At 54.6% G+C, this 26,008-nt stretch overlaps 2 protein-coding genes across 24 annotated transcripts; one reads left to right on the top strand and one right to left on the bottom strand.

Moving 5' to 3' along the window:
- Positions 1-6,852: 6,852 nt before the first annotated feature.
- ADAD2 (adenosine deaminase domain containing 2) lies at positions 6,853-13,860 on the bottom strand. 4 transcript variants are annotated; one of them, XM_077986998.1, is made up of 11 exons: positions 13,777-13,860; positions 12,385-13,511; positions 9,423-9,563; positions 9,025-9,072; positions 8,813-8,938; positions 8,568-8,718; positions 8,316-8,483; positions 7,969-8,198; positions 7,644-7,887; positions 7,245-7,365; positions 6,853-7,151 (listed from the first exon to the last, which is right to left on the bottom strand). In XM_077986998.1, exons 2-11 carry the CDS (start codon positions 12,791-12,793, stop codon positions 7,047-7,049), a joined length of 1,743 nt encoding a protein of 580 aa, XP_077843124.1. In that variant the 5' UTR covers positions 12,794-13,511; positions 13,777-13,860; the 3' UTR covers positions 6,853-7,046. The 4 variants fall into 4 exon arrangements, with proteins under 4 accessions (XP_077843124.1, XP_077843125.1, XP_014982194.3 ...); XM_077986999.1 differs by having other exon boundaries at positions 13,710-13,838; XM_015126708.3 differs by lacking the exon at positions 13,777-13,860 and adding an exon at positions 11,603-11,698 and having other exon boundaries at positions 7,245-7,386; positions 12,385-13,505.
- A 3,104-nt stretch (positions 13,861-16,964) lies between these two features.
- Positions 16,965-25,922, top strand: TAF1C (TATA-box binding protein associated factor, RNA polymerase I subunit C). 20 transcript variants are annotated; one of them, XM_077986984.1, is made up of 18 exons: positions 16,965-17,101; positions 17,455-17,572; positions 18,103-18,225; positions 18,418-18,521; positions 18,936-19,145; positions 20,179-20,260; positions 20,450-20,547; positions 20,624-20,713; positions 20,808-20,881; positions 21,516-21,754; positions 21,896-22,012; positions 22,096-22,213; positions 22,297-22,368; positions 22,508-22,643; positions 22,785-22,928; positions 23,648-23,822; positions 23,912-24,046; positions 24,142-25,922. In XM_077986984.1, the coding sequence occupies exons 5-18, from the start codon at positions 19,008-19,010 to the stop codon at positions 25,050-25,052; spliced, it is 2,529 nt and encodes an 842-aa protein (XP_077843110.1). In that variant the 5' UTR covers positions 16,965-17,101; positions 17,455-17,572; positions 18,103-18,225; positions 18,418-18,521; positions 18,936-19,007; the 3' UTR covers positions 25,053-25,922. The 20 variants fall into 20 exon arrangements, with proteins under 20 accessions (XP_077843110.1, XP_077843104.1, XP_077843105.1 ...); XM_077986978.1 differs by having other exon boundaries at positions 23,909-24,046; XM_077986979.1 differs by lacking the exon at positions 18,103-18,225 and having other exon boundaries at positions 23,909-24,046.
- The last annotated feature ends 86 nt before the right edge of the window (positions 25,923-26,008 follow it).

The raw sequence follows: 26,008 nt of genomic DNA, 5'->3' as shown, positions 1-26,008 counted from the left end.
TTTTAAGATGTTTCACACAACCACTTTACTGAGATATAATTCATATACCATTCACCCAAGTGTACAAGCTAATGGTTTTTGTTGTTGTTGTTGTTGTTGTTGTTGTTGTTGTTGTTTGAGATGGAGTCTTGCTCTGTTGCCCAGGTTGGAGTGCAGTGGCATGATCTCAGTTCACTGCAACCTCCACCTCCCAGGTTCAAGTGATTCTCCTGCCTCAGCTTCCCAAGTAGCTGGGATTATAGGCACCTGCCACCACACCTAGCTAATTTTTGTTTTCGTTTGTTTGTTTTGTTTTGTTTTGTTTTGAGATGGAGTCTTGTTCTGTCACCAGGTTGAAGTGCAGTGGCACAATCTCAGCTCACTGCAACCTCCACCTCCTGGGTTCAAGTGATTCTCCTGCCTCAGCCTCCCAAGTAGCTGGGATTACAGGTGCGTGCCACAATACCCAGCTAATTTTTGTATTTTTAGTAGAGATGGGGTTTCACCATGTTGGCCAAGATGATCTTGATCTCTTGACCTCGTGGTCTGCTCGCCTTGGCCTCCCAAAGTGCTGGGATTACAGGCGTGAGCCACCGCCTTGTTTGTTTTTTGAGACAGAGTCTTTCTTTGTCACCCAGGCTGGAATGCAGTGGCACGATCTCGGCTCACTGCAACTTCTGCCTCAGGTTCCAGCAATTCTTCTGCCTCAGCCTCCTGAGTAGCTCGGACTGCAGGCATGCACCACCACACCCAGCTAGTTTTTTTGTATTTTTAGCAGAGATGGGGGTTTCACCATATTGGCCAGGCTGGTCTCGAACTCCTGACCTCGTGGTCCGTCGACCTTGGCCTCCCAAAGTGCTGGGATTACAGATGTGAGCCATTGTGCCAGGCTAATTTTTGTATTTTTTAGTAGAGACAGGGTTTCTCCATGTTGGTCAGGCTGGTCTTGAACTCCAGGTCAATGGTTTTCAGCATATTCAGAGTTGTGCAGCCACCACCATGTTCAATTTTAGAACATTTTTCATCACTCTAAAAAGAAATCCCACATCCATTAGCAGACACACACACACACACACCATTCCTCCATTCTCCCCAGACCTAGGCCATCACAAATCTGTCTATCTACTCTGAATATTGTATGTAAATGAAATCATCTAATACATCGCCTTTTGTATCTGGCTTTCTTCACTCAGCATGAAGTTTCCAAGGTTTAATCATGTTGTAGCATGTGTCACTATTTCACTCCTTTTATGACTGGATAATTTCCATGATATGCATGAACCGCATCTCCTTTATCCATTCATCAGCTGATGGCGCTTGAATTGTTTCCATTTGAGGGCTATTATGAATAGTGCTTCTGTGAACTCTGGTGTGCAGATCTGTGAGTGGACATATATTTTATTCTATTGGGTTTACACCTAAGGGCGGAATGGCTGGGTCACATATTAACCATGTTTGATCAGTTGAAAAGCTGCCTAAGTGCTCCACAGAGGCTGCAGCATTTTCCATTCCCACTAGCAGTGCACGAAGATTCTAATGTCTCCACATCTTTACCAACACTTGCTATTATCTGCCTTTTTTATTATAGCCATCCTAGTGGGGGTAAAGTGATACTGCATTTTTTTAAAGACAGGATGTCACTTTGTCACCCAGGCTGGAGTGCAAGGTGACACAATCATAGCTCACCACAGCCTCAACCCCCTGGGCTCAAGTGATCCTCCTGCCTCAGCCTCTCGTGTAGCTGGGACCACATGTGCACACCAACACCTCCAGCTGTCATTAGCATGGTGATGTGCATTTCCCTGATAGCTAATGGTGCTGAGTGTCTTTGCATGTGTTTATTGCCATTGGAGTATCTTCTTTGTTAATACTATTTGTTTTTGAGATGGAATTTTGCTCTTGTCACCCAGGCTGGAGTGCAGTGGCACGATCTCGGCTCACTGCAACCTCTGCCTTCCAGGTTCAAGTGATTCTCCTGCCTCAGCCTCCTGAGTAGCTGGGATTACAGGCACCTGCCACCACGCCAGGCTAATTTTTTCTTTCTTTCTTTCTTTCTTTTTTTTTTTTTGAGACAGAGTCTCGCTCTGTCGCCCAGGCTGGAGTGCAGTGGTGTGATCTCGGCTCACTGCAAGCTCCACCTCCCGGGTTTACACCATTCTCCTGCCTCAGCCTCCCAAGTAGCTGGGACTACAGGAGCCCACCACCACGCCTGGCTAATTTTTTGTATTTTTTAGTAGAGATGGGGTTTCACCGTGTTAACCAGGATGGTCTCGATCTCCTGACCTCATGATCTGCCCGTCTTGGCCTCCCAAAGTGCTGGGATTACAGGCTTGAGCCACCGCGCCTGGCCCTAATTTTTTCTTATATCTTTAGTAGAGATGGGGTTTCACCAAGTTGGCCAGGCTGGTCTCGAACTCCTGGCCTCAAGTGATCCACCTGCCTTGGCCTCCCAAAGTGCTGGGGTTACAAACCTGAGCCACCGTGCCTGGCCTGAGTATCTTCTTTGGAGAAATGTCCATTCATATTTTTTGCCCGTTCATTGGGTTGAATTTATTACTGAGCTGTAAGAGTTCTTTATATACTGTAGACATACGTCCCTTATCAGATATATGATTTGCAAGAATATCCTCCTATTCCGTGAGTTTTCTTTTCACTTTCTTGATGATGCCCTTTGAAACACAAAGGTTTTTATTTTGATGGAGTCCCAATTTTTCTATTTTTTCTTTTGTCATGATGCTTTTGATGACATATCTAAGAAAGTTTTGCCTAACTCAAGGTCATAAAGTTGTACTATTATGTTTTCTTCTGAGAGTTTTGCAGTTTGGGCTCTTGCATCAGGTGTGCGATCCAATTTGAGTTAATATTTCTGCATGGCACAGAGGGAAGGGTACTTCATCCTGCTGCCTCTGGATACCCAGGAAAATCGATTTAAAAAATATCTTTTAGGCCAGGCATGGTGGCTCATGCCTGTACTCCCAGCACTTTAGGAGGCCAAGACTGGTGGATCACTTGAGGCCGGGAGTTTGACACCAGCCTGGCCTACATGGTGAAAACCCATCTCTACTAAAAATACAAAAATTAGTCAGATATGGTGGTGGGCACCTGTAGTCCCAGCTACTCAGGAGGCTGAGGTAGGAGAATCACTTGAACCTGAGAGGCTGAAGTTGCAGTGAGATGAGATCATTCCATTGCACTCCAGCCTGGGTGACAGAAAATATATATATGTATCTTTAAAACTGTAATTTTTAAAAGGTAATTTCACCACTAAACCATGAGGCAAGGTAACAATTTACTTTCTTCTAGACATTCACTAATTTTTCTCTAGGTCCTCACTGACTGCTCCAGGGCAGAGGAAAAGGGCTCAGAGCACAACTGAAATTTTCAAATTGTCTTCTAAAGGGTTTTGAGGACAGGGCTTCTGGTCTCTCTCTATATAGGGGTGGGTTACACTCCTGCAAGTGATCCTCTAGTTAACTAATTTTCCATTCAGTGCTTGCTTGTTGGGCACCTTCTATGTGGGAGGCCCCACAGGAGGAGATGGAGAGAAATGGACAAGGCCCCATGCTAGGAGCTAATGGCAGACAGGACTGATGACAGTCACTGCTGAGGGCTGCCGAGACAGCCATGAACAGTGCAGCGTGCACTTCCCACCTCATCTCACCATGGCCTTGCAGGCTGCATGTCTGTGACCCCGTCTCAGTTGGCAAGTGGGGAAACTGAGGATTGGGGAGACAGAGCGGCGCCCTGGCCTCCCAGAGACTTTCCAGGTCCACACTTCCACTTGGCACACTCTGTCCCGGAGTGAAGACAACGCACGGGTCAGCACGGAACAGAGGGTGCCCTGGGCTGCAGGAGGAAGGATGGAGTGACAGGATGGCACTCGGAGGTAATTTGACTTGTGCCAAGTGAAATTACATCACTTCCCAATTTGAATATGCTGCTGTTGGCAAAACTTCACCCAGAGGAGATACGGCCAACTAGGCATTAACAGATCTGCATTTCAAAAGTAGCTTTCATCATCACCCCGCAGTAACGAACAAGCTGAGTCAAAAGAACCGAGCGACTCTGGTGTCGTGAAAAGACTGTCTTGGGAGGAAAGGATTGGACAAGCAGATTTATGCAATGTGGGGACAAATATTATTTATTTGGCGGAACACAACAGAGTTAATGCCAATTTGAATAACTGATTTACCCAGTGATTATGTGATTAATGAACACCAAAAGGCTCATTGCATCCAACTGAAGTTTGAAATGGCTGGTATATTTCCAGATCTGGTTGTAGTTACTACTGCAGTACAGAAAGAAAATCAATTTAAATTATTTCCTGGGGAAAACAATGTGTAATACACAGGCTAATTAATAGGTTTGGGTGTTTTTAAACCCCCTGCTCCATCCCTGAAAAAAAAGAGTGAGAAATAATTATTTCAATGTTGGCCTGAGAAGTGGTTTTTTTGTTTGTTTGTTTGTTTTTTGTTTTTTTAAAAAAGCAAAACCTAAGGTAAAAATCTTTGTTTTCTCAAACAAGAAATTGGTGCTTTCCTGGCTTTCCAGGCCCTGCGGACCTTTCCTGCTGGTGCAAACACCTCTCTGTAGTCCTCCTCCCTCGGCAAGGGCTCACCTCCTGTCCTTTGCACATGTGAACTGCAGCTCCTCCTGCCTCAGCTCCCCTCTCCGGCCCTCCCTGCTGCCATTTTCGAAACCTGATGCTCCCAGCTCCAGCCTCGCCCCCCTGCAGCCTGCCAGCCTGCAGCTCTGGGCATCCTCCTGACCTCCTGCAGCAGTCGGGAAAGAGCAGAGCAGAGAACACGAGGGAACGTTAGGAAGGATATCACCTAGTCCTTGTTTTATAAATGAGCAAACTGGGGCTCAGAGTTTCATCCAAGGTCATGTAAGGAAATCCAGCTTCAGCTGTGGGTGGTGACTGCAATTGAACGGCTTGGAAGGCCGTCGGCCTGCACATTACCACAGCTCCAGCCCACCTCAGGTGCTGGGTGCTCTTCCAGAAGTTACCTAACTGCACCTTGCCAGTTTCCTCACCTGTACACTGAGGCAATGATTGCATCTATCATGGCGAGCTGTGGGAGGTTAAAACAGCACAGATACACCACGCTTCTGGCTGGGGCCTGCTGGAGCTATCTGATCTGTCCACTGGTGCTGTTTCCTCCACCCCACCTCTCTCAGATTCTCCCATGTCATCATCACTGTGGGAAAAGGAGACAGCATGAGCCCAGTGAAAGCAGAGGGAAAGCCTAGGCCTGCAGACGGGCAGGCTGGCCAGGAACACACCCCTGGGACCAGCCCTCTGATTATTTCTCTAGAAGAGTCGACGCACATGCATGGAGGTTAAGTGGCTGGCCATGGCCACGGCCATGGCCACACATGCCCAGTGGCAGAGACAAGAGGGGTTGGAGGGAGAGGACCCAATCTCACGACTTCAACATCAGGCCTGGCCCTGAGTGACAGCTCTGGAGGGGGCTGTCTGCACTGGTCAGGGTTCTCTAGAGAAAGAGAACCAACAGGATATATAGAGTTGTACTGTGAGGCATTGACTCACACGATATGGAGTCTAAGCAGCCCCACCAATTGCTGTGAGTGCTGGGGGCCCGGGTGATGGTGTTCTAGCCCACACTCAAAGGCCTGAGAACTGGGAAAACCAATGGTGTGAGTCCTGGTCCAAGTCTGAAGGCCACAGACCCAGGAGTTGTGATGTCCCAGATCCAGCGGAGAGAGTGAATTCACCTTCCTCTGCTTGCTTGTTCTTTTCAGACCCTCAATGGATTGGATGGTGCCTGCCTGCACTGGGGAGAGCAATCTCCTTACTCAGCCCAATGATCAGGTGTCAATCCCTCCCAGAGACACCCCACAGACACCTAGAAATAATGCATTACCAGCCATCTGGGCATCCCTTAGCCCAGTTGACACAAAATTAACCATCACACCATCTTTGACCAGTGTCCCAAGGCCCACAGGGGAGAGCAGCCTGTGGTTCTGAACCCTGCAACTGCTGGAGATGCAGGGAGGGAGTCACGGGGTGGGGGTCACAGGGCTGGCCATGGTCCTCTACCATCCCTGGCCCCAGGTCCCTGGACTTCAAAGCTGCTGTGCTCCTCGCTCAACAGATATAATGCCCATGCCGGCGAAGCTCCAGGGGTGTGTGTGTATGTGTGCGCACACGCGCATGCTTTTAGTGTTACCATCTTCTCTCCCCATCCAGAGTCAACAGAGCGCCTGACTGCCATGTGGGCTTACTATGCTACCCTGGGGGAAAAGGAGAGAGAACTGCCGAGCCCACACCGGGCAGGAGCACTGTCCCTCTCCACAGTGGAAGACACAGGATCTAGCAGTCCAATGACTTGCCCAGGTCAAACAGTCAGGCAGTCCAGGGAAAGGACTGATTCTGCTCATGCCCTCCCCACATCCTTCAGCACGGGGCTGCCCCGACACCCACAGCACCATCGAGGGCCACGGCAGCTGAAGCTCTGACCAGGGAAGGGTGTTCTCTGCCACTCCCCCCAATCCTAGGGGCCCAGAAAGGCAAGGATTTGGAGCCCCAGTCGTGGCGAGAGGACAAAATGCTCACATATCCAAGCAGCCTGCCCTCCTCCCGCCCTTTACAACCCCCACAACCCATGGCCTCAGTGGCCTCCCCCAGCACACAGGCTGGAAAACAGGAGGAACCAGGGGAGGTCACCTCCCCTCCTAAACCTGCCTCCAGCCCTGTGAACAGGGGCTGGGGTGACAATTCAGTGGCTCAGTGAGAGGATCCAGGTGGGAGCCCAGTGAACACAGGGCTTCCCAAAGGAGGCGTGAGGGGCTCTACCCACAAACAAAAGGCCCCTGGCCACCCCAAAACACACACAGCCAACTACACAGTCACCAGAAATACTTCTTTATTCAAGCCCAAATGTGCAGCAGCAGCGTCCCAACCACAGCAGGCTCCTCCTTCCCTCCAGCCCCAGTTTCACCCTGCACAACCCACGTTCTCCCCCACAACCCTCCTCAGACAGGGCACTCCCCCAGCAGGGGTACAGCTTGGCTCCGGGACCTTGGGCCCGCCGAGGCCGGCTTCAGTTTCTGAATTTGCCCACCAGTGGCTTCGAGGGCCAAGCCCCCAGGCCCTGCTGGTCCAGGAGGAGAGAGAGCTGCCTGCGAGCCTCCTGGTAGGGCCCAGCCTAGGGCAGGAGATGAGAGGTGGGTGAGAGAAGGTGCCTGCAGGGGGCAGGGATTGCAGGGCTGGAGAGGGACCAGGACTGATGGGGACCGACCTTGGCAGCCTCGTAGGTCTTCAAGGCCAGGAGGTAGGGCTTCCCCACAGCACTGGCCACCTGGTGAAACGCCCGGAGAAAGGATGCCTTGCAGAGACGGGAGGGAGGCCCCAGGGCAGCACTGGATGAAGAGAGGATGCCACTGAGATAAGAGAGATACAAGCTGGACCAGCAGGCCTGCCACACACCTCACACTACCTCCTCTCACACTGTGACGTTGTCACAGGAGTCACAGGACAGGCAGTGGTGTCACCACCACTACGGAGCTAGTAAGGGGTTGAGCCAAGAGGCTGAGCTAAGGGGTTGAGCTGGGGTTAGACCTGAGGTGAGGAAGTTCATGCATGGAGCCCTCCATCACCAGGACCCCTCCTCAGCCCGGCCCCACGGAGCCCTTCTCACTTGGCCTTCACGCGCCCAGTGGCCACATCCACAACCTCGATGCCAGGGTCCCCCAGGCTCCAGTTGAGGCTCAGGCCATGACAGGTGTCAGGGGTAGGTTCAGAGGGGGCCACTGGGGGCCCTGAAAACAGGTGCAGGGCGGTCCGGACGTAGGGAGGTGGCAGGCATGGCCCCAGGACACTGTCCAGGCAGGGCCGGGTGTGGATGGCCCTGCTCAGAGTCGGAGGGTCGTGGCATGAGTCAGCTGTAGGGCAGAAGGGACAGGACAAGGTGAGTGACCTCCCTGCCCTCCCCTCCCACCCTCCAGCCCTCGCCACGTGCTCACCCAGGATGAGGCTGGTGCTGTAGAGTGGAGACACCAGGTGGGCCAGCAGGGCACCACCCAGCCCCAGCACGGCCCAGCGTGCCAGCTTGTCACTGGCTGAGAGGCAGCCCACGTGGGTGTCACACAGTGAGGGCGCCACGTAGCACACAGGCTTCAGCTGCCCGAGCACGTGGGCCTGCAGGCGCATGGGCGGGCTGTGAGGGAGGCCGCCTTCTGAGGTGGGGGGCAGGCTGCAGGCCGGGAGGGGACAGACACCAGCATCAGGGCCACTCTTCTGACCCTGGCCCCCACCCAGCAGCCCAACCGAGGGCACCCCATCCCCCGCCTGCCCCAGGGGCCCTGCATACTAGATGTCACGGGCCGCGCCCTTGGGGGTGTTGCTGATGTAGAGGTGCAGGAAGACGCGGGGCTTGAGGGTGAATGGGGGTCCGGGCCCCGGCTGGGGGGCCAGCACGGACTGCTCCTTGCCCTTGGCGCCCCCCTGTGTGGCCAGCAGGAGCTGCCGGAACAAGAACCTAGGAGTGACAGGTAGAGGGTGGTTGGGGACGACCTTGTCCTGGCAAAGGCTGCTGTCAGGCGCCCACTCCACAGCCCCTCACCTCAGCAGAGCCCTGCGGGCGATGACCAGGCCATGGCAGTCATGGAGCTGCTGGCCCGAGAACTCCAGCCAGCCGGCACAGCAGCTGCTGCCGGTGCCCAGGGCCACCAGCTTGTAGATCTCCTTCACATGGCCCCTGGCACCCGGGATCTCTGTGCAGGGAGGGCAGAGAGGGCCCAGCCTAAGGCAAGCAGCTCAAGGGGGCCCTTCCCAGGAGACCAGGGCTGGGGCTGGGGCGATCCCTACCCCTCTCCAGGATGACTCCAGCCACAGTCCCCTTACAGGCCCAGTATGGCGAGCGCTCGTCCAACAGGAGGTCAAAGCCGGCGCTCACCAAGGCTGCGCAGCGCTGCCCATGGGTCAGGATGCTGTCTGTGCCGGGGCAAGAGAGTGCAGTAGAAGGGAGCCCACGCCTCTCCCCTCAACACTAGAGCCTGCGTCCGCAAGAGCTCACCTACCTACGCTCAGGGGGGGCGGTGGAGGCCGGCTGGAGGTCTGGGGGGACTCTGGAAGAGACAAGGAGGATGGGCTGGTGTGGGTGCCAAGGCACACCCTCCATCCCTCAGGAAGCCAAGGAACAGGGGAGAGGCAGTTTTCATCTTCCAGACACAGGACATTCCATGAGCTGCTCTTCTAGCAGTCCCTACCCCCAGTGTCCCCAGAGGACATGAAAGCAGGGACCGGCACCTGTCCCCCGCCCCAGCTCCCTGCAGGTGATGTCCTGATGCCCAGATGGTTCGTGCAGCAACCCACCTCCTGCCCACACGCACAGCCACTTCAGCCTCCCCACAGGACTGCCGGCCTCGGGCCTCTTGTCCCCAGCTGCGGCTCAGCTGCCTGGCCCTCCCTTCATTACCTGGGCTCTCCAGCTGACTCCGGATGTAGCAGAGGGCAGAGAGCGCTGCCTGCTGTTTAGCCTCTGTCTTGCTGTTTGCAGTGCCCGCAGGGCAGACCACCCCATCCAGTTCCGCACTCACAGAGAAGGGGAAGCAGGGACCTGGGGAAGGAGCAAGGTGAGGAAGAAGCCACCCGGCCTTTGGCCCTGTGACAGGTACCACTTCTGCCTCCTCCTGACACCTGACATCGAGGACAGCCAGAGTAACGAGACCCTGACTGCCCTTCCCTTACTCCACCCCATGCCCCGCACACCCTTGAGTGCCTCTGCAGGCTGTGACCCATCGTTGACTCAACCAAGTCCTCGCCCAACTCCTCTACAACAGGGATGCGTGACTCCATTTCACAGATGAGCAGAAAGGGCAGGCAGTTTGCCCAAGTTGTGTCAGGACCCATATCCAGGTCCCCTCTCCAGAGCCCACGCCACCCTGTTCTCAGGAGGAAGCCACCAAGCACTTCCACCTGCCACACAAACATTGATTTTATTTCCTCTCCTCCAGTGGCCCTGTATTTGAACACCTTTTCTATGAAACAGTATCATTTTGGGTGTTACTTATAACACAAAAGAGATAGATGAAAAATCTGGAGCTGGGATCACATGGTCAAAGGTGCAGGCTTATTTAATTTCACAGTACTTGCTGCTAAACTGTTTCTCCCAAGCACTGCCCCTCTGGGGACTTCCCTTTTGGAAGGGAGCCCATTTCAGCACTCCTCACTAGCACTGAGATCTGTCTGCTCTAAACGGGCATCACAACCAGCAACCACAGACAGACATGGAAGGGATGTTGACCTTAGAAAACCAGCACGTGGCTGCCATCCTAACAGCGACTGAATCTGGGGAGAACCATCAAAGCATGATTTTCTAAAACCACAAGTGACAATGTTATGGGGACAGGATATCTACAAGATCTCCAAATGCCCCTGGATGACTTATTTAGCACAAAGAAGAAAGTGAAGACACCTGGTAGATGCAACCCGAGTCAAATCCCCGCAGGTCACATATCCAGGGGACAAACCAAGATTACAAACCTCCCGGTGAGATGCGTGGCCAAGGACTCGACATCACTTCAATAACACATCACCTGAACTCAGTCCCGAGAAAACAAACCCAAGCTGAAGGACATGTGCAAAACTACCAGCCCTTACTCTTCAAAGACATCAATATTGTGAAAGACAAAGACAGGAACTGTTTCAGGTAAGAGATTAAAGAGGCATGACAACTAACTGTAATGTCATACTGGGGTGGGAGAAAATGGCCACGAGGTCATTACTGGGACAACTGGCAAAATTTGAATGCGAATAGAAATTAGAAGATCGTAGTATATCAATGTTAAATTTCCAGGATTTGATAATCGTATTGTAGTTACATAATAGATGCCATTGTTCTTAAGAAATATATATGAGGCCGAGCACAGTGGCTCACTCCTGTAATCCCAGCACTTTGGGGGGCTGAGGACAGGAATTCAAGACCAGCATGGCCAACGTGGTGAAACCCATCTCCACTAAAACACAAAAAAATTAGCTGGGCACGGCGGCACAAGTCTGTAATTCCAGCTACTCAGGTGGCTGAGGCACAAGAATCATTTGAATTCAAAAGGCAAAGGTTGCAGTGAGTTGAGATCTTACCACTGCACTCCAGCCTAGGCAACAGAGCAAGACTCTCTCAAAGGAAAAAAAAAAAAAAAAAAAAAAGAGGGCTGGGTAAGGTGGCTCTAGCCTGTAACCCAGCACTTTGGGAGGCCAAGGTGGGCGGATTACTTGAGGTCACGAGTTTGAGACCAGCCTGGCTAACATGGTGAAACCCCATCTCTACCAAAAATACAAAAAGAAATTAGCCGGGCTTGGTGTGGACACCTGTAATCCCAGCTACTTGGAAGGCTGAGGTAGGAGAATCTCTTGAACCCGGGAGGCAGAGGTTGCAGTGGGATAAGATCGTGCCACTGTACTTCAGCCTGGGCCACAAGAGTGAAACCCCGTCTCAAAAAAAAAAAACAAACAAACAAACAAAAAAAACACACACACACACACACAAACACGTGAACGTATTTACAGGTAAGGAGCATAATGTCTTATAGGTAAGGAGCATAATGTCTGCAATTAACTTTTAAATTAAAACCCTGGGCCAAGTGTGGCGGCTCGCACCTGTAATCTCAGCACTTTGGAGGCCTAGGCGGGCAGATAGCTTCAGCCCAGGATTTCCAAGACCAATCTTGGCAACATGGTAAAACCACATTATCGCTACAAAAAAAAAAAAAAATTAGCCAGGTGTAGTGGAGTCCACCTGTAGTCCCAGCTCCTCGGGAGGCTGAGGCTGAGGCAGGAGTATCATTTGAGCCCAGGAGGCAGAGGCTACAGTGAGGCAAGATTGTTCCACTGCACTCCAGTCTGGACAATAGAGTAAGACCCCAGCTTAAACACACACACACACACACACACACACACACACACACACACAAACACTGAGTCAAAGAGTTTGAGGGGTATGTACTGAAGAAGAGGAATACCTCTGTATCATACACACGGTGTTACATTTACCAAGCTTTGCTTAACTTTAAGTCACGGGAGTGGCTCTCCTTCCGGTATCTCCAATGCCGGCATGGCAACTTAAATTGCGTGTAAGTGGCTCTAAAAACGTATGCAGAAATACCAAGGGGCCTCAGTCTCCCTGGACCTCAGGTGGAGAGAACGTTCACCTGCCGTGACCCTGCCACAGTTGAGCATCTGGTGTGGCTGGTGATGCTTGGAGACCGCTGCTCACAGCAGGGTCCACCCCGAGGTCTCAGGCTCAGGCCAGGTCCTGCTCTGGCGGTGTCTCTGAGCATAGGGACCAAGGCCCACCTTCCTCAGACCCCCTCCCCACGTCCTGGGACCCAGCCCTCCGCGGCTCTGTCCTCTGGCACACCCACGCCCCGGCCCGGCCTCACCTGGTTGCTGGTCCTCCCGGAAGAGCAGGATGATGCCCAGGCTGGCCGCGTACTCCGTGAGCAAGGACACGGCCTGGCTGGCAGGTGGGTCTTTGAGCGGCAGGCTCAGCCCTGCGGGGGGCACAGGGACCCTCGGGGTCCTCCCCATCTGTTCCCCCAAGTTTTCCCACGCCTGGGCTGCCCCCAGTTCCCCGACTCCGGCCCCTGCCCCAGGCCCACTGTCCCTCAACACCGAGACCTGGGGCTGCCCGCCCTCTGCGTGGTCCATCGCGGGCGCGGGCTCCCAGGCACCTTGGGCCTGAGGGGGTAGCGGTCGCCAGGGGCGGGGCTCGGGGCTGATCTGCAACGAGGCAGCCAGGCGGGGTTTCCTGCGGCTGCCGTCGTCAGCGCCTTGAGAAGCCGAAGCCATGGTCGCCAACAAAGATCTGAGGCTCTGGGCCCTATCTCGCGCTGCTCTCGCCCTTTCACACGCGCAGGGCGGGTTCCTTCACGTGGGGACCACGTGGACAAGCATGGTGCGCTCCACCCCTGCCACACCGCTGGCCAATGAGAGCCCTTAGGTCTCTGACGGACAGTGCATCCTGCCAATGGGAAAGCTAGTCTCCCAACCGCGGCGGCTTGGATGCTTATGGCTGAGGCCAACGTCTCACTGCCTGAACGGAAGTTCCGGCAGGTGGGTGAGGGGTTGCTCTAGCAGCTGCTTCTCTAACCGTGGGTGGTCGCGGAGCCTTGAAGGCGGGGGAGGAGGATCTGGGGGCCTCAGGTCCAGTTCCACTCTCTGGCTCCTGCCGTAGGCCCCTAGGGACCTCCACATCATAGGCTGCTCAGCTGCTTCACTGGCTGAGCCTGGAGACTTCAACACAGGAATTCGGGTTCACACTGTCAGCAGGGTCATTGGAATCCACGCTATAAAATTTCACTGCAGGCCTTTCTGAAGTCAAACAGAAGTGCTCTCAAGCTAAGAATTAGCCATTTGATGCAAAATGTAGCCTGGCGTGGTGGCGCACACCTGTAGTCCCAGCTACTCAGGAGGGTGAGGCAGAAGAATCACTTGAACCTGGGAGGCAGAAGCTGCAGTGAGCTGAGATTGTGGCACTGCACTCCAGCATGGGCAACAGAGCAAGACTCTGCCTCAAAAAAAAAAAAAAAAAAAAAAAATTAAATAGCCATTTGACACTCTGCCTTTTTCCCCCCAAGAAGGGATTTTGAGTTGATTCATAAAAATACCACAAGATAACAATTGTTTAAAGTGAGGAGCTAGAGATCAAGAGAAATAGGAAAAATAAGATGAATACAAGGATGAAGACAATTTACACGAGGCTTACTGTGATGCAACGCGTATTTGCTTGAAGGAGGCTGCACGTTTAACTGAGTCTTACAGTAGCCACTTACTTGGGAAAGCATGACCGGTGTCTGTAAGATTTGTCACAGTGCTTGCTGCTGCTGCTGCTGCTGCTGCTGCTGCTGCTGAAGCTGGGCCTATCAGCGCTCACCAGGATTGTGACAGTGAGCGTGCTGGGGCATATAATGAGCAGGTGGTGGAATCCTCCCAGAACCTTTGACTTGGGAGGAGCAGGTGTGGTGGGCTGGGTAGTCAGCCTCCTCAACATGTCAAGGATTGACATCAGGAAGAACAATTCCATTTTGTGTGTGTGTGCAGCCCAGAGAGTGGGATGAGGCCCAGGAGAGAGAAGGGACAGCACAGCAGATGTCCAGAAATGGACTGAGGGCTGCACATATCCACAGAGAGACTTCCACAAAGTCATCAAACCCAATAATGCCCCAAGCGCTCACCAACAGGAGGTTGCGTGAACAAGTAAATGGTGGTATATTCATACAATGGAACACGACTCAGTAATTTAAAAAGGAACCAACAGCTGCGTGCACAACACAGGTGAATCTATTAGGCACAGGGTGCAGAAGAAGCCAGACACATCCTCTCCATGATTCCACTTATGTAAAGTTCTTGAACTGGCAAAACTAATCTATGGTGATAAGAGTCCAAACAGTGGTTCCTTCTTTAAGGAAGTATTGACCGGAAAGTGGTGCCAGGGAATTTTCTTTAAAAAAAATTTTTTTTTGTAGAGATGGGGGTCTTGCTATGTTGCCCAGTCTGGTCTTGAACTCCTGGACTCAATCAACCCTCCCACCTCAGCCTCCCAAAGTGCTGGAATTACAGGCATGAGCCACTGTGCCTGGCTGGAACTTTCTTGAGTGATAGAAATGTTCTCTGTCTTGATCTGGGTGGTGTTTATGTGGGTTTCTATGTATGTATTAAAACTCAATGAGTTGTACATTTAAGACTTGTGTGCTTTACTGCATGTTAAGTATATGTCAGTTACAAAAGCAAATTGATAATGGCTTATTCAGAGAAAGGAGGGAAGGAAGAAATGGAATTGGCCTACCAGTGCCAGAGCTGGATAGGTGTTTTATAAGGGTAATATAGAATATTAGTGTGGTAGGCAAAATAATCGTTCCCCCAAAGATGCCTACAGCCTAATCCCCAGAACCTATGAGTATATTATTTGGCAAGGGGGCATTAAGGTTGCAGGTGGAAGTAAGGTTGCTAATCAGCTGACTTTAAAATAGGGCTCATGCCTGTAACCCCAGCACTTTGGGAAGCTGAGGTAGGAGGGTAGCTTGAGCCCAGGAGTTCAAGACCAACCTGGGCAACATAATGAAATCCCATCTCAACAAAAACTACAAAAATTAGGCTGGGCGCGGTGGCTCACGCCTGTATTCTCAGCACTTTGGGAAGCCGAGGCGGGTGGATCAAAGGGCCAGGAGTTCAAGACCAGCCTGGCCAATATGGTGAAACCCTGTCTCTACTAAAAATAGAAAAATTAGCTGGGTGTGGTGGCGGGCACCTGTCATCCCAGCTACTCGGGAGGCTGAGGCAGGAGAATCGTTTGAACCTGGAAGACGGAGGTTGCAGTGAGCCAAGATCGCACCACTGCAGTCCAACCTGGGTGACAGAGTGAAACTCTGTCTCAAAAAAAAAAAAAAAAAAAATTAGCCAGGCATGGTGGCGCGTGCCTGTAATCCCAGCTACTCGAGAGACTGAGGTGGGAAAATCATCTGAGCCTGGGAAGTTGAGGCTGCAGTGAGCCATGATGGTACCACTGCACCCTAGCCTGGGCAATGGAGTGAGACCCTGTCTCAAAAAAATAAATAACATAGGAAGATTATCCTGGATTACCTGGGTGGGCCCACTATAATCACATGGGTCCTTACATGGGAAAGAGGGAGACAGAAGATTCAAAACCAGAGAGATGGCCTCATGAGAAGAATCCAGCTGGCATTGCTGGCTTCGAAGATGGAAAGGGGTCATGAGCCAAGGAACACAGGCAGCTTCCCGAAGCCAGAAAGGGCAACACAGTGGACTCTTCCTTAGAACCTCCCAAAAGGAACACAGCCCTGCTGACACTTTTAGTCCAGGTAAAAACTTCCAGAAAAAAAATATATAGGCCAGGCACGGTGGCTCATCCTGTAATCCCAGCACTTTGGGAGGCCAAGGCAGGCGGACCACTTGAGGTCAGGAGTTCGAGCAGCTTGACCAACATGGTGAAACCCCACCTCTACTAAAAATACAAAAATTAGCCGGGCATGGTGCTGCAGGCCTGTAATCCCAGCCACTCGGGAAGCTGAGGCAGGAGAATTGCTTGAACCCAGGAGGCAGAGGTTGCAGTGAGCCGAGGTCACGCCTCTGCACTCTAGCCTCCATCTCAAAAAAATAAATAAATAAAGATACAGATGACAGCTGAGAATTTGGAAATTGATTATTTGAAGCAACGGTTCTCAAAGTATGGCCCCTGGACCAGCACCATCTGGGAACTTGCTAGAAATGCAGACTCTTGGGCCACATCCCAGACCTACTGAATTAGCAAATCGGGGGGCAGAGGTAGGGTGGAGCCCAGCATACTTATAACAAGTCCCCCAGGTGGTTCTAAGGCTCACTCAAGTTTGAGAACTACTATGTTAGGATAATGGTAAGGTTTATGACTGGACAGCGGTTCTTACAGCATGTGCCCCAGATATGCAGTATCAGCATCACCTGGGAACTTAGGCAAATTATCAGGCCCCACCCCAGACTCACCGAATTGGAGACTGTGTTTTAACAAGCCCCCCAGGTGCTAATGCTGACGCACACTAGCTAGAGTTTGAGGACCACTGCCTAAAGCTCTCCCTGCACGACCACCCCTGGAAAAGCCTCACTCTTAGGAGGTATTTGTACCCTTATTTGTGAAGCCCGCTTCTTGGGATTTAAGGACAATCAGTAGGATACCTACTGACTAATACAGTGTCTGGCTTATAGTAGGTGCTCCGTGAGAGTTCGTTAAATGATTAATTTAATACAACGCTGAGGAAATTGATGAAGCAGATGTGGGATTCGAACCTAAGTCCACCCGGCCTCCACTATTGGAACTCGAGGGAGCTTTATTTCCGCAGCCCACGCGCCGCCTGCACGCCCGTTCCCTCTCCTCCCGGGAGGGGGCGCGCCAGGACCCTAAGAGGCCTGGCTGGGAGGTGGGACTTCCTGCCTCACCAGCAGGCACTTCCGGTCCAAACCGGAAGACCGTGAGTAGCTGCGGCGGGGCTGACCCATCCTGAGTGCCAAAGCTGGGGTTCTGCTTAAAATTTCCCTCGTGGTGTCAGGGTCCGGCGAGCATCACGCCGAAGCCCATTTTCCAGACGACCACGACGAGACCGGGGTCACGTAAGTGCATGCGCCCCCTCCGCGCGGACTGGGCATGTTCGAGAGGAGTGGACCCGCAGATGTAGGAGGGGAGGGACTCCCTCAATCCCCCGTCCCCGCGGCTGGCTCACGTTTCGCAGTCCCCGGCCTGTCGTTAGTGCGGACCCGACTGAGTCCTGTAGCCTGGGAGGTCTAAAGGGGCCTGGAGAGCCCGCAGCGAGGGCGGGAAGCCGGCCGGGGATGTCGAGGCTGCCTTGTCTGAGGGCTTCTGTGGGGTCGTGCGCTCCACCAGCCCTCTCCGCCTGCCTAGGATCGTTTCAGGCTATGCGGTTCCAAGAGAAAATATTTTTGTTTCTATTTTATTTTTGAGATAGAGTCTTGCTCTGTCGCCCAGACTGGAGTGCTGTGGCATGATCCCAGCTCACTGCAACCTCTACCTCCCAGATTCAAGCGATTCTCGTGCCCCAGCCTCCTCAGTAGCTGCGATTACAGGTGTGCACCACCACGCCCTGCTAATTTTTGTATTTTTAGTAGAGACAAGGTTTTACTATATTGGCCGGGCTGGTCTCAAACTTCTGGCCTCAGGTGATCCACCCGCCTTGGCCTCTCCAAGTGCGGGGATTACAGGCGGGAGCCACCGCACTCGGCCGAAGGGAAAAGATTTTTGTTTCGCGAGACTCTTAATGCTAGCGTTTGCATTTGGGTGCATGCGAGAGCAGTGGTTCAGAGCTCTGCCTCTGAATCGGATGGGAATCAAGTCTTGGATGTGGCAGCTAAGAGCTGTTGAACTAAAGTTCTTGCTGAGCCTTGGTTTCCTGAACTCCGTGACAGGGGCTGCGGTAGAAGAGTGCAGCATTTAGCTTGCGCCTGGCAGATAGATGCTGGCGCTTGGTCAGTGAGAGCTGCTGTTATTTTTGCCCCTGTTTTGTTTTGTTAATTAAAAAGGAGGGATGCTATGGCTGCTCATACTTCTAGAGGACTGTATTTACCAAAGCCTTGTGATATAATTTTTTTTTCTCGAGATGGAGTTTCGCTCTTGTTGCCCAGGCTGCAGTGCAATGGCGCGATCTCAGCTCACTGCAACTTCCGCCTCCCGGCTTCAAGGAAATCTCCTGCCTCAGCCTCCCGAGTAACTGGGATTACAGGCATGCGTCACCACTCCTGGCTAATTTTGTATTTTTAGTAGAGACCAGGTTACTCCATGTTGGTCAGGCCAGTCTCGAACTCCCGACCTCAGGTGATCCACCCGCCTTGGCCTCCCAAAGTGCTAGGATTACCGGCATGAGCCACCGTGCCCGGTCTCTTGTGATAGAAATTTATTTTTATTCAACCCGTAGTGCATTTTCTGGGAGGCACTGTGGTTGACAATAGGAAGACAATGCTGAGATGCAGTCCGTGGCTGTGGAGTAACTCCAGCGTCTTGGGGGTGTAGTCTGTAAATGTATGATGACGTTTTGAGCTGTGAGAGAGGCTGCCCCTTGCCGTCTATCTGACTCCATCTCTACCGCTCTCCACCTCGCTCACTCTGGCTGCCTCGTTTCTCACACACTTCACTGCTCTAGGATTTTCCCAGTTGTTGATCGTTTTGCCTGGAACCCTCTCCCCATTTGTGTACGTGGTTCTCTCCTTCACTGGGTTCAGGCTGTGCTCAAACGCCACCTTCTCAACGAGGCTTTTCCTGGCTGGCTTTGCTGAAACCGTGCCCTCAGCCCATTACCAGATCCCCTTCTCCTGGACGGGTGGTTTGCTTTAATACAGTTCTCATTACTGCTTGGCATTGGGCTACATATTTGTTTTTTGTTACCTGCTTCCTCAAAGAGCATGTGCTTCCCATCGTGCACTTTTCTCTCCGCAGGAACCCTGGCGCCCCTTACCAGCTTCCAGTCTCTCGAGGTGGCCAGTGTGGTGCTTGGTCCTTATTTCCGGGATGGACTTCCCCCACTCCCTCCGCCCCGCGTTGTTCATGACTGGACCCCTTGGTCTGAGCGACATCGCTGACCTCTCTTTCACGTGCAGCTGGCAACATGCGCTGACTCTGCCGGAGACCCAGCCCCAGAACTCAGAGGTGAGGATGGAGGCAGCGGCCCTGGCAGCTCCAGGAACACCCCTTCCTGGGTCCCCTGTCTCACATTCATACCGGTTGAAAGGCCACAGAGTGGGGTGGCATTCACACAAGTCTGCTGAGACACAGGCTGTGCCACCTCCTCTGGGGCACGTGGGCTACCCTGCCATCCCTAGACGGATGCCCCCACTATGCCAGATGCCATGTGAGACCCTGGAAATGCTGCCTGAATCAATCGGTTGACCCCTTCCTTCCTGGAACGGAGAGCTGAGTTGAGCGAGAATAAACAAGTGAACTTTATCCAATGGATAAGGTGTTTGCAAAATGTGATCAGAGCTTGGAATGAAACCAGAAGGATGCTGAAACAGCGTAGTAGGATTGGGAGAGGGGAGGATAGACCTGCCAGGGTTTCTGGTGCCTCTGGAGGGACACTGGCCCTTTGCTTAGAATCCTCAGCCCCCTAGTTCCCCTTGGAAACACCCTGTCTAGGAATGAGGCCTGGCAGAGGCAAATGGATGAGCAAATAAAAAGAGAGTGGAGTGGGGGCTTGGGGAACAGGGGTCAGGGATGGCTTCCTTATGAGGGAAGGTCTGACATCAAATTGGGGCTCCTCGAGGAGTCTGGTTTGCTAGATCTGTGTCATTTGAGCTGAAACATCTCAGGCCAGCCCAGCAAAGGGAGGTGGAACCGCCTGCCGGGCTCCCAGAGTGACTGCAAGGTCTCCTGAATGGAAGTGAGGTTAAGTGGGATGTGGACCAGCCACTGGTGGCATGAGGGGCTTCCTTCTTTGAGAGCCAGCACAGGCGGAGGTCAGAAACGTGAACTCTGGGGTCAGGCTGCCTGGTTTACATCCCAGCTATTCTCTTTACCAGCTCTGTCATCTGGGGCAGGTGGTAGTGTGACAATGCCAGTCATCCCAACTTCGCAGGATTGTTGTGAGGATTGGATGAGTTGATAAAAGATGAATGCCTGCGCAGAGCCTGGCCCGGGGAAGGCACTCATCATGATACTGTCGTTGTGATTGTCTTCCCTTCAGAACGGGGCAGTGCATGTGACCAAGGACCTGCTGTGGGAGCCGGCGACCCCTGGGCCTCTCCCCATGCTGCCTTCCCTCATCGGTGAGAGTCTCATTCCTCTGGGCTCATTCCACACTGCTCCACCTATTCTTCCCGCAGCTCCCACTCCTGAGACCTTCCTCTCCCTGCTAAGCCTGTGCTCGCTCAGAGCCCTTGGATGCCTCCAGCCGCCCAGGGCATCTGGCTGCACTCCTGTGCCCTCCCCAGCCCTTTCCGTAACCTCCTCCTCAGATCCCTGGGACCCTGGCCTGACTGCCCGGGACCTGCTTTTCCGCGGAGGGTACCGGTATCGGAGGCGACCCCGAGTCGTGCTGGATGTTACTGAGCAGGTGAGTGGGCCCACGGGGGACAGTGCTGCGTAGCCTGGAGACTATGCTTAGTGACCTGGCCTCCTCCTCTCCCCAGATCAGCCGGTTCCTCTGGGATCATGGAGACGTAGCCTTTGCACCCCTGGGGAAGCTGATGCTGGAGAATTTCAAGCTGGAGGGAGCAGGGGTGAGTGGCCCATGACACCAGGGGTAGGGACTCCCTGCTGTCCTTCAGGGGTGAACTTGAGGGTGTGTGAGCTTGACGAGGCCTTTCCATGCAGAGCCGCACTAAGAAGACGACAGTGGTCAGTGTGAAGAAACTGCTCCAGGACCTCGGTGGACACCAGCCCTGGGGGCAAGTGGCTAATGAGAAAGGAGGAGATGGATAGACGTAGCTGGTGGTGGGGATATAGGAGGTGCTAGGACGCACATCCAGGTTTCTGTCATACCCACTTCCCACCTGCTCCATGCAGTCTGAGCTGTACTTTCTTATACCAGACTTCCAACTCCAAATCATCTCAGGGGAAAGCAGATTTAAATTTGTGGGCTTCAGGCATGGCTGCATCCAGGTGTTCAAATAATATTCGTAGAGCTGTGTCTCTCTTTACTCTGTCGTCCACTTGCCTCTTCCTGCACAGTTCCTAGACAGGCTGTCTGTAGGTAGCAGCAAGATGGCTTATGATCTAAGGAAAGAGCCAGTGTCCTTCCTGAGGCACCAGAAGTCCCAGAAAGGAGTTTGGTTGGCTTGGCTTGGGTCTCACACCCGTCTGTGAACCAGTCGCTGTGGCAAGGGCAATGGAATATTGTTGATGGCCAGGTCTGGGTCCCATGATTGCTTCCAGGGCATGGGAACAGGATGGGGTGGTTTCCCAAAGGAAGAAATTCTAGGTAAATAAGAAATGTGTCCACTGCACTTGGCCTCCTTGGGATGGGACCTGTCCTCCCCTGAGTGCCACTGAGTGATCCTCCTGCTGTTCTCTGGTCCCCAGGTGTCCCTGGGCTTACCTCAGCAACCGACAGCGCCGCTTCTCTATCCTTGGGGGCCCCATCCTGGGCACATCGGTGGCGAGCCACTTGGCAGAGCTGCTGCACGAGGAGCTGGTGCTGCGGTGGGAGCAGCTGCTTCTGGATGAGGCCTGCACTGGGGGTGCGCTGGCCTGGGTGCCTGGAAGGACACCCCAGTTCGGGCAGCTGGTCTACCCTGCTGGAGGCGCCCTGGACAGGCTGCGTATCCTTTCTTGTGAGACAGGCGATCCCAGCGGGCTCCCGTCTGGTGGAGGAGGTGCTCTTGGCATGGTCCAGGGAAGGGCAGGAATGTGGGGCTTGCAGTGGCCACAGCTCGTGCACTGATCCTTAGTGAGAGGCCCAGATTTTCAAGAGGTTGTTCTGAGCCCAGGTGACAGTCCCCAATTCCTTGGGAACCCTGGACGCATCCAGCTCCAGGGACCTGTCCGGCAGGTGGTGACATGCACTGTCCAGGGAGAAAGTAAGGCCCTTACACATGTTCCTCCCTCACTGGCTGACCTGCTGCCTGACCCCTGACCCCTGACCCTTTCCATCCCTCCTCAGCTCTGCTGGCCGTCCGCTCTGACTACCATTGTGCCGTGTGGAAGTTCGGTAAACAGTGGCAGCCAACCCTTCTGCAGGCAATGCAGGTGGAGAAGGGGGCCACAGGGATCAGCCTCAGGTGAGGGGGAGTCAGTCTGGTCAGTGAGGAGGGGCTGGGGGCAGGGGCGAGCAGCCTGATGTGAATGCGTTCCTGCCCTGTAGCCCTCACCTGCCCGGGGAGCTGGCCATCTGCAGCCGCTCAGGAGCCGTCTGCCTGTGGAGCCCTGAGGATGGGTATTGCCACTTCCCATGAAACCCCCCACCCTAACACACTGAACTCTGGCCCGTCACTCCCTGTTCAGCATGTCGCGACCCTTGATTCCCTTCCACATCAGCCTGTCCCCCCTACCCATGGCTTGCCCATCTCCCCAAGGCTGCAACAAGTCTACAAGGACCCCGAGACCCTTGTGTTCCGGGACTCCTCTTCCTGGCGTTGGGCAGACTTCACCGCCCACCCTCGGGTGCTGACTGTGGGTGACCGCACTGGAGTGAAGATGGTTGACACTCAGGTATGGGGTGGCGGCAGGAGATCTGCCCTGACTGCGGGAGCAGCCGCAGAGCAGTGAGTCCCAGGCTGGCTGCGGCCTGGGCGAGGATGGCGTCATGGGCCTGGGACTGTGGGGAGGGCTGACCCTGTGTTTCTCTTCCAGGGCCCGCCGGGCTGTGGTCTGTTGCTTTTTCGTGTGGGCGCAGAGGCTTCGTGCCAGAAAGGGGAGCGTGTCCTGCTCACCCAGTACCTGGGGCACTCCAGCTCTGAATGCCTGCCCCCTACTCTCCATCTCGTCTGTACCCAGGTGAGTGGTACACACCACCGCCCCGCCCCACCTCTGCTCTGTCTCAGATGGGCACTAGAGGCTGCTGCTTACCAGTGGCTCTGCTGGGCCCAGATAACCACCCAGCAAACCAGACTCAACCCTGGATGAATCTGTGGCCCCAGCACGCAGTGGATCCCACAGCCGGTGCTAACAGGCAGGTGGGGAAGCTCTCCCAGGGCCTCCCCTTGGTAAGGGCTTCAAGGTACAGCCAGGGGTGGAGCGGTGGGGGAGGAGCAGCCTCGGGGTGGGGCTTTCATGCAGAGCTGGACAGTTTCTGCTGTGCAGGAGGCAGGGGCTCTGAGGGAGCAGGTCCGTCCTCCCCCTGCCCTCCTGGGGACGTTTGTAGGCATGCCTCCAGCATAGGCTCTGGGGTCAGGAGAGTGTGGGGGTGGCTGCGGGAAGGCCAGGCAGGTTTCTGCTGGCAAGGCTCCCCCACACCTCTTCTGAGCACACCTTTCCCACTTGTTCTGTCTGTCCACCTGGCTGTTGGTCAGAATCGGTGAAGGTGCCACCCACTCGGGAAGCACCTCCTGTTCAGGGCTGGCAGGTGCGGTCTGAGAGGCACTTGGAGGCTGATGGGAGATGCTGCTGCCCCTCAGGGCTCTGTACTCACCCGGAGAGCCACATGGGGCCTGGAGGGCCGCTACACAGCTCAGCTCCCAGGTTCGGCCACATCCCCCTTCTTTCTCGGGCCCCAGTTCTCTCTCTACCTAGTGGACGAGCGCCTCCCCCTGGTGCCGATGCTGAAGTGGAACCATGGCCTCCCCTCCCCACTCCTGCTGGCCCGACTGCTGCCTCCGCCCCGACCCGGCTGCGTGCAGCCCCTGCTCCTCGGAGGCCAGGGTGGGCAGCTGCAACTGCTGCACCTGGCTGGTGAGGGTCTAGGCCAGGGTGGGCGGCGTGTGGGAGGTGGGGCGGTCGGAGCCTGGATGGGGCCTCAGCTATCTGTCCTTCCTCAGGAGAAGGGGCGTCAGTGCCTCGCCTGGCAGGCCCCCCCCAGTCTCTTCCTTCCAGGACTGACTCCCTCCCTGCATTTCCTCTGCTGGAGCCTAAGATCCAGTGGCGGCTGCAGGAGCGCCTGAAAGCACCAACCATAGGTGTGCTGGGGCAGGGGAGTGAGCTTGGGGGGCGCGGTGGAAAATACCCGCTCTCCCCGCCAGTCCCTGGAGGTCATTGTCATTCCCGTCACCAGGTCTGGCCGCCATCGTCCCACCCTTGCCCTCGGCGCCCACACCAGGCCTGGTGCTCTTCCAGCTCTCGGCGGCGGGAGACGTCTTCTACCAGCAGCTCCGCCCCCAGGTGGACTCCGACCACCGCAGAGACTCCGGGCCTCGCGGCGACACCGAGTCTGACTGTCGTGCCCCCACTGCTTCCTGGACCTCCCAGGACACTGCCGGCTGCAGCCAGTGGCTGAAGGCCCTGCTAAAAGTGCCCCTGGCTCCTCCTGTGTGGACAGCGCCCACCTTCACCCACCGCCAGCTGCTGGGTAGCATAGAGCTGCGGCGGGAGGAAGAGGAAGGGCAGCGGCCGGACGTGCTCCGCAAGGCCATGGCCCAAGGGCGGCTCCTGCTGCAGAAAGACCTGGGCTCCCTCCCTGCGGCAGAGCCACCCCCTGCACCTGAGTCGGGCCCAGAGGACAAGCTCAGTGAGCGCCTGGGGGAAGCCTGGGCAGGCCGAGGGGCTGCCTGGTGGGAGAGGCAGCAGGGCAGGACCTCAGGGCCCGGGAGACAGCCCAGGCGGCCCAAGCGCCGGACCCAGCTGTCCAGCACCTTTTCGCTCAGTGGCCATGTGGACCCCTCAGAGGACACCAGCCCCCCTCACAGCCCTGAGTGGCCACCTGCTGATGCTCTGCCCCAGCCCCCCATGACCCCACCCTCCCAGGAGCTGACTCCGGATGCGTGTGCCCAGGGCGTCCCCGCAGAGCGGCGGCAGATGCTCCATGACTACATGGCTAAGCTGCCACCCCAAAGGGGCACCCCAGCATGTGCCGCCACACCCCCCTCCTCCCAGGCCTCCAGCGTCTGGACCACCCGCTCCCAGCAGCACACACCCATCCTCTCTGGCTCTCAGCGCCCCCGGAAGAAGCCTCGAATGGGCTTCTGAGGACACAAGGTGGCCTGCCCTCAAGCCCCAGAGAGCCCCTCATCCTTCCTCCGGGACCAGATGTGCCTTCCACAGTTGAAACTTAAGAAGCAGAGCTCGCCGGGCGCCGTGGCTCAAGCCTGTAATCCCAGCACTTTGGGAGGCCGAGACGGGCGGATCACGAGGTCAGGAGATCAAGACCATCCTGGCTAACACGGTGAAACCCTGTCTCTACTAAAAATACAAAAAACTAGCCGGGCGAGGTGGCGGGCCCCTGTAGTCCCAGCTACTCAGGAGGCTGAGGCAGGAGAATGGCATGAACCTGGGAGGCAGAGCTTGCACTGAGCCGAGATCTGGCCACTGTACTCCAGCCTGGGCGACAGAGCAAAACTCTGTCTCAAAAAAAAAAAAAAAAAAAAAAAGCAGAGCTCGCCACCTTCTGGAGGCCACTGTGATGATGAGCCAAGCAAGTTGGAGCCAAGTTGAAGGGATAGGGCAACAAAATATAATAGTAGTTTCTTCTGTATTTTGTATATTCGCCTGAGGATCATCCCAAAAGGCAGGTTGGAGGTGCTGGCGGGCCTGTGTTACTGGGATTCTAGTCTGTGCTGGGAGACAGGGCTCCGCTGCCCCCCAGCTGTGGGGGCCTCAAGCAGGTCTCAGTTCTCGTGCCTTCCTGTCTGGTGAAATGGGGCAGTAGTGCTGGCTCCTCCTTGTGTTTGGTGAGGGTGGAGTGAGGCCCCCACAGAGCTGCTGCTGAGGTGGGCACGGCGGCCGTCGGTAGCTGCTGTTTTGGGTTGCTTTGTCAATCTCTGCCACGGTCTGATGTTTTGTACAGGGAGATGCCTTGGATCCAGGTTCAGGGATTAAATAAACTTGTCAGCTGAAGATTAATTGGAATGGTCACATTTTTTAGGCTGGACAGCATCCCGCCACAGTAACTATCTGACACTGAGCTCACGCACAGAGATGATGGC

This window comes from Macaca mulatta, chromosome 20 (assembly GCF_049350105.2).
Source record: "Macaca mulatta isolate MMU2019108-1 chromosome 20, T2T-MMU8v2.0, whole genome shotgun sequence".
Taxonomy (NCBI): Eukaryota; Metazoa; Chordata; class Mammalia; order Primates; family Cercopithecidae; genus Macaca; species Macaca mulatta.
Note: the sequence above shows the minus strand (reverse complement) of the source record. Positions and strands in the feature narration are given on the sequence as shown.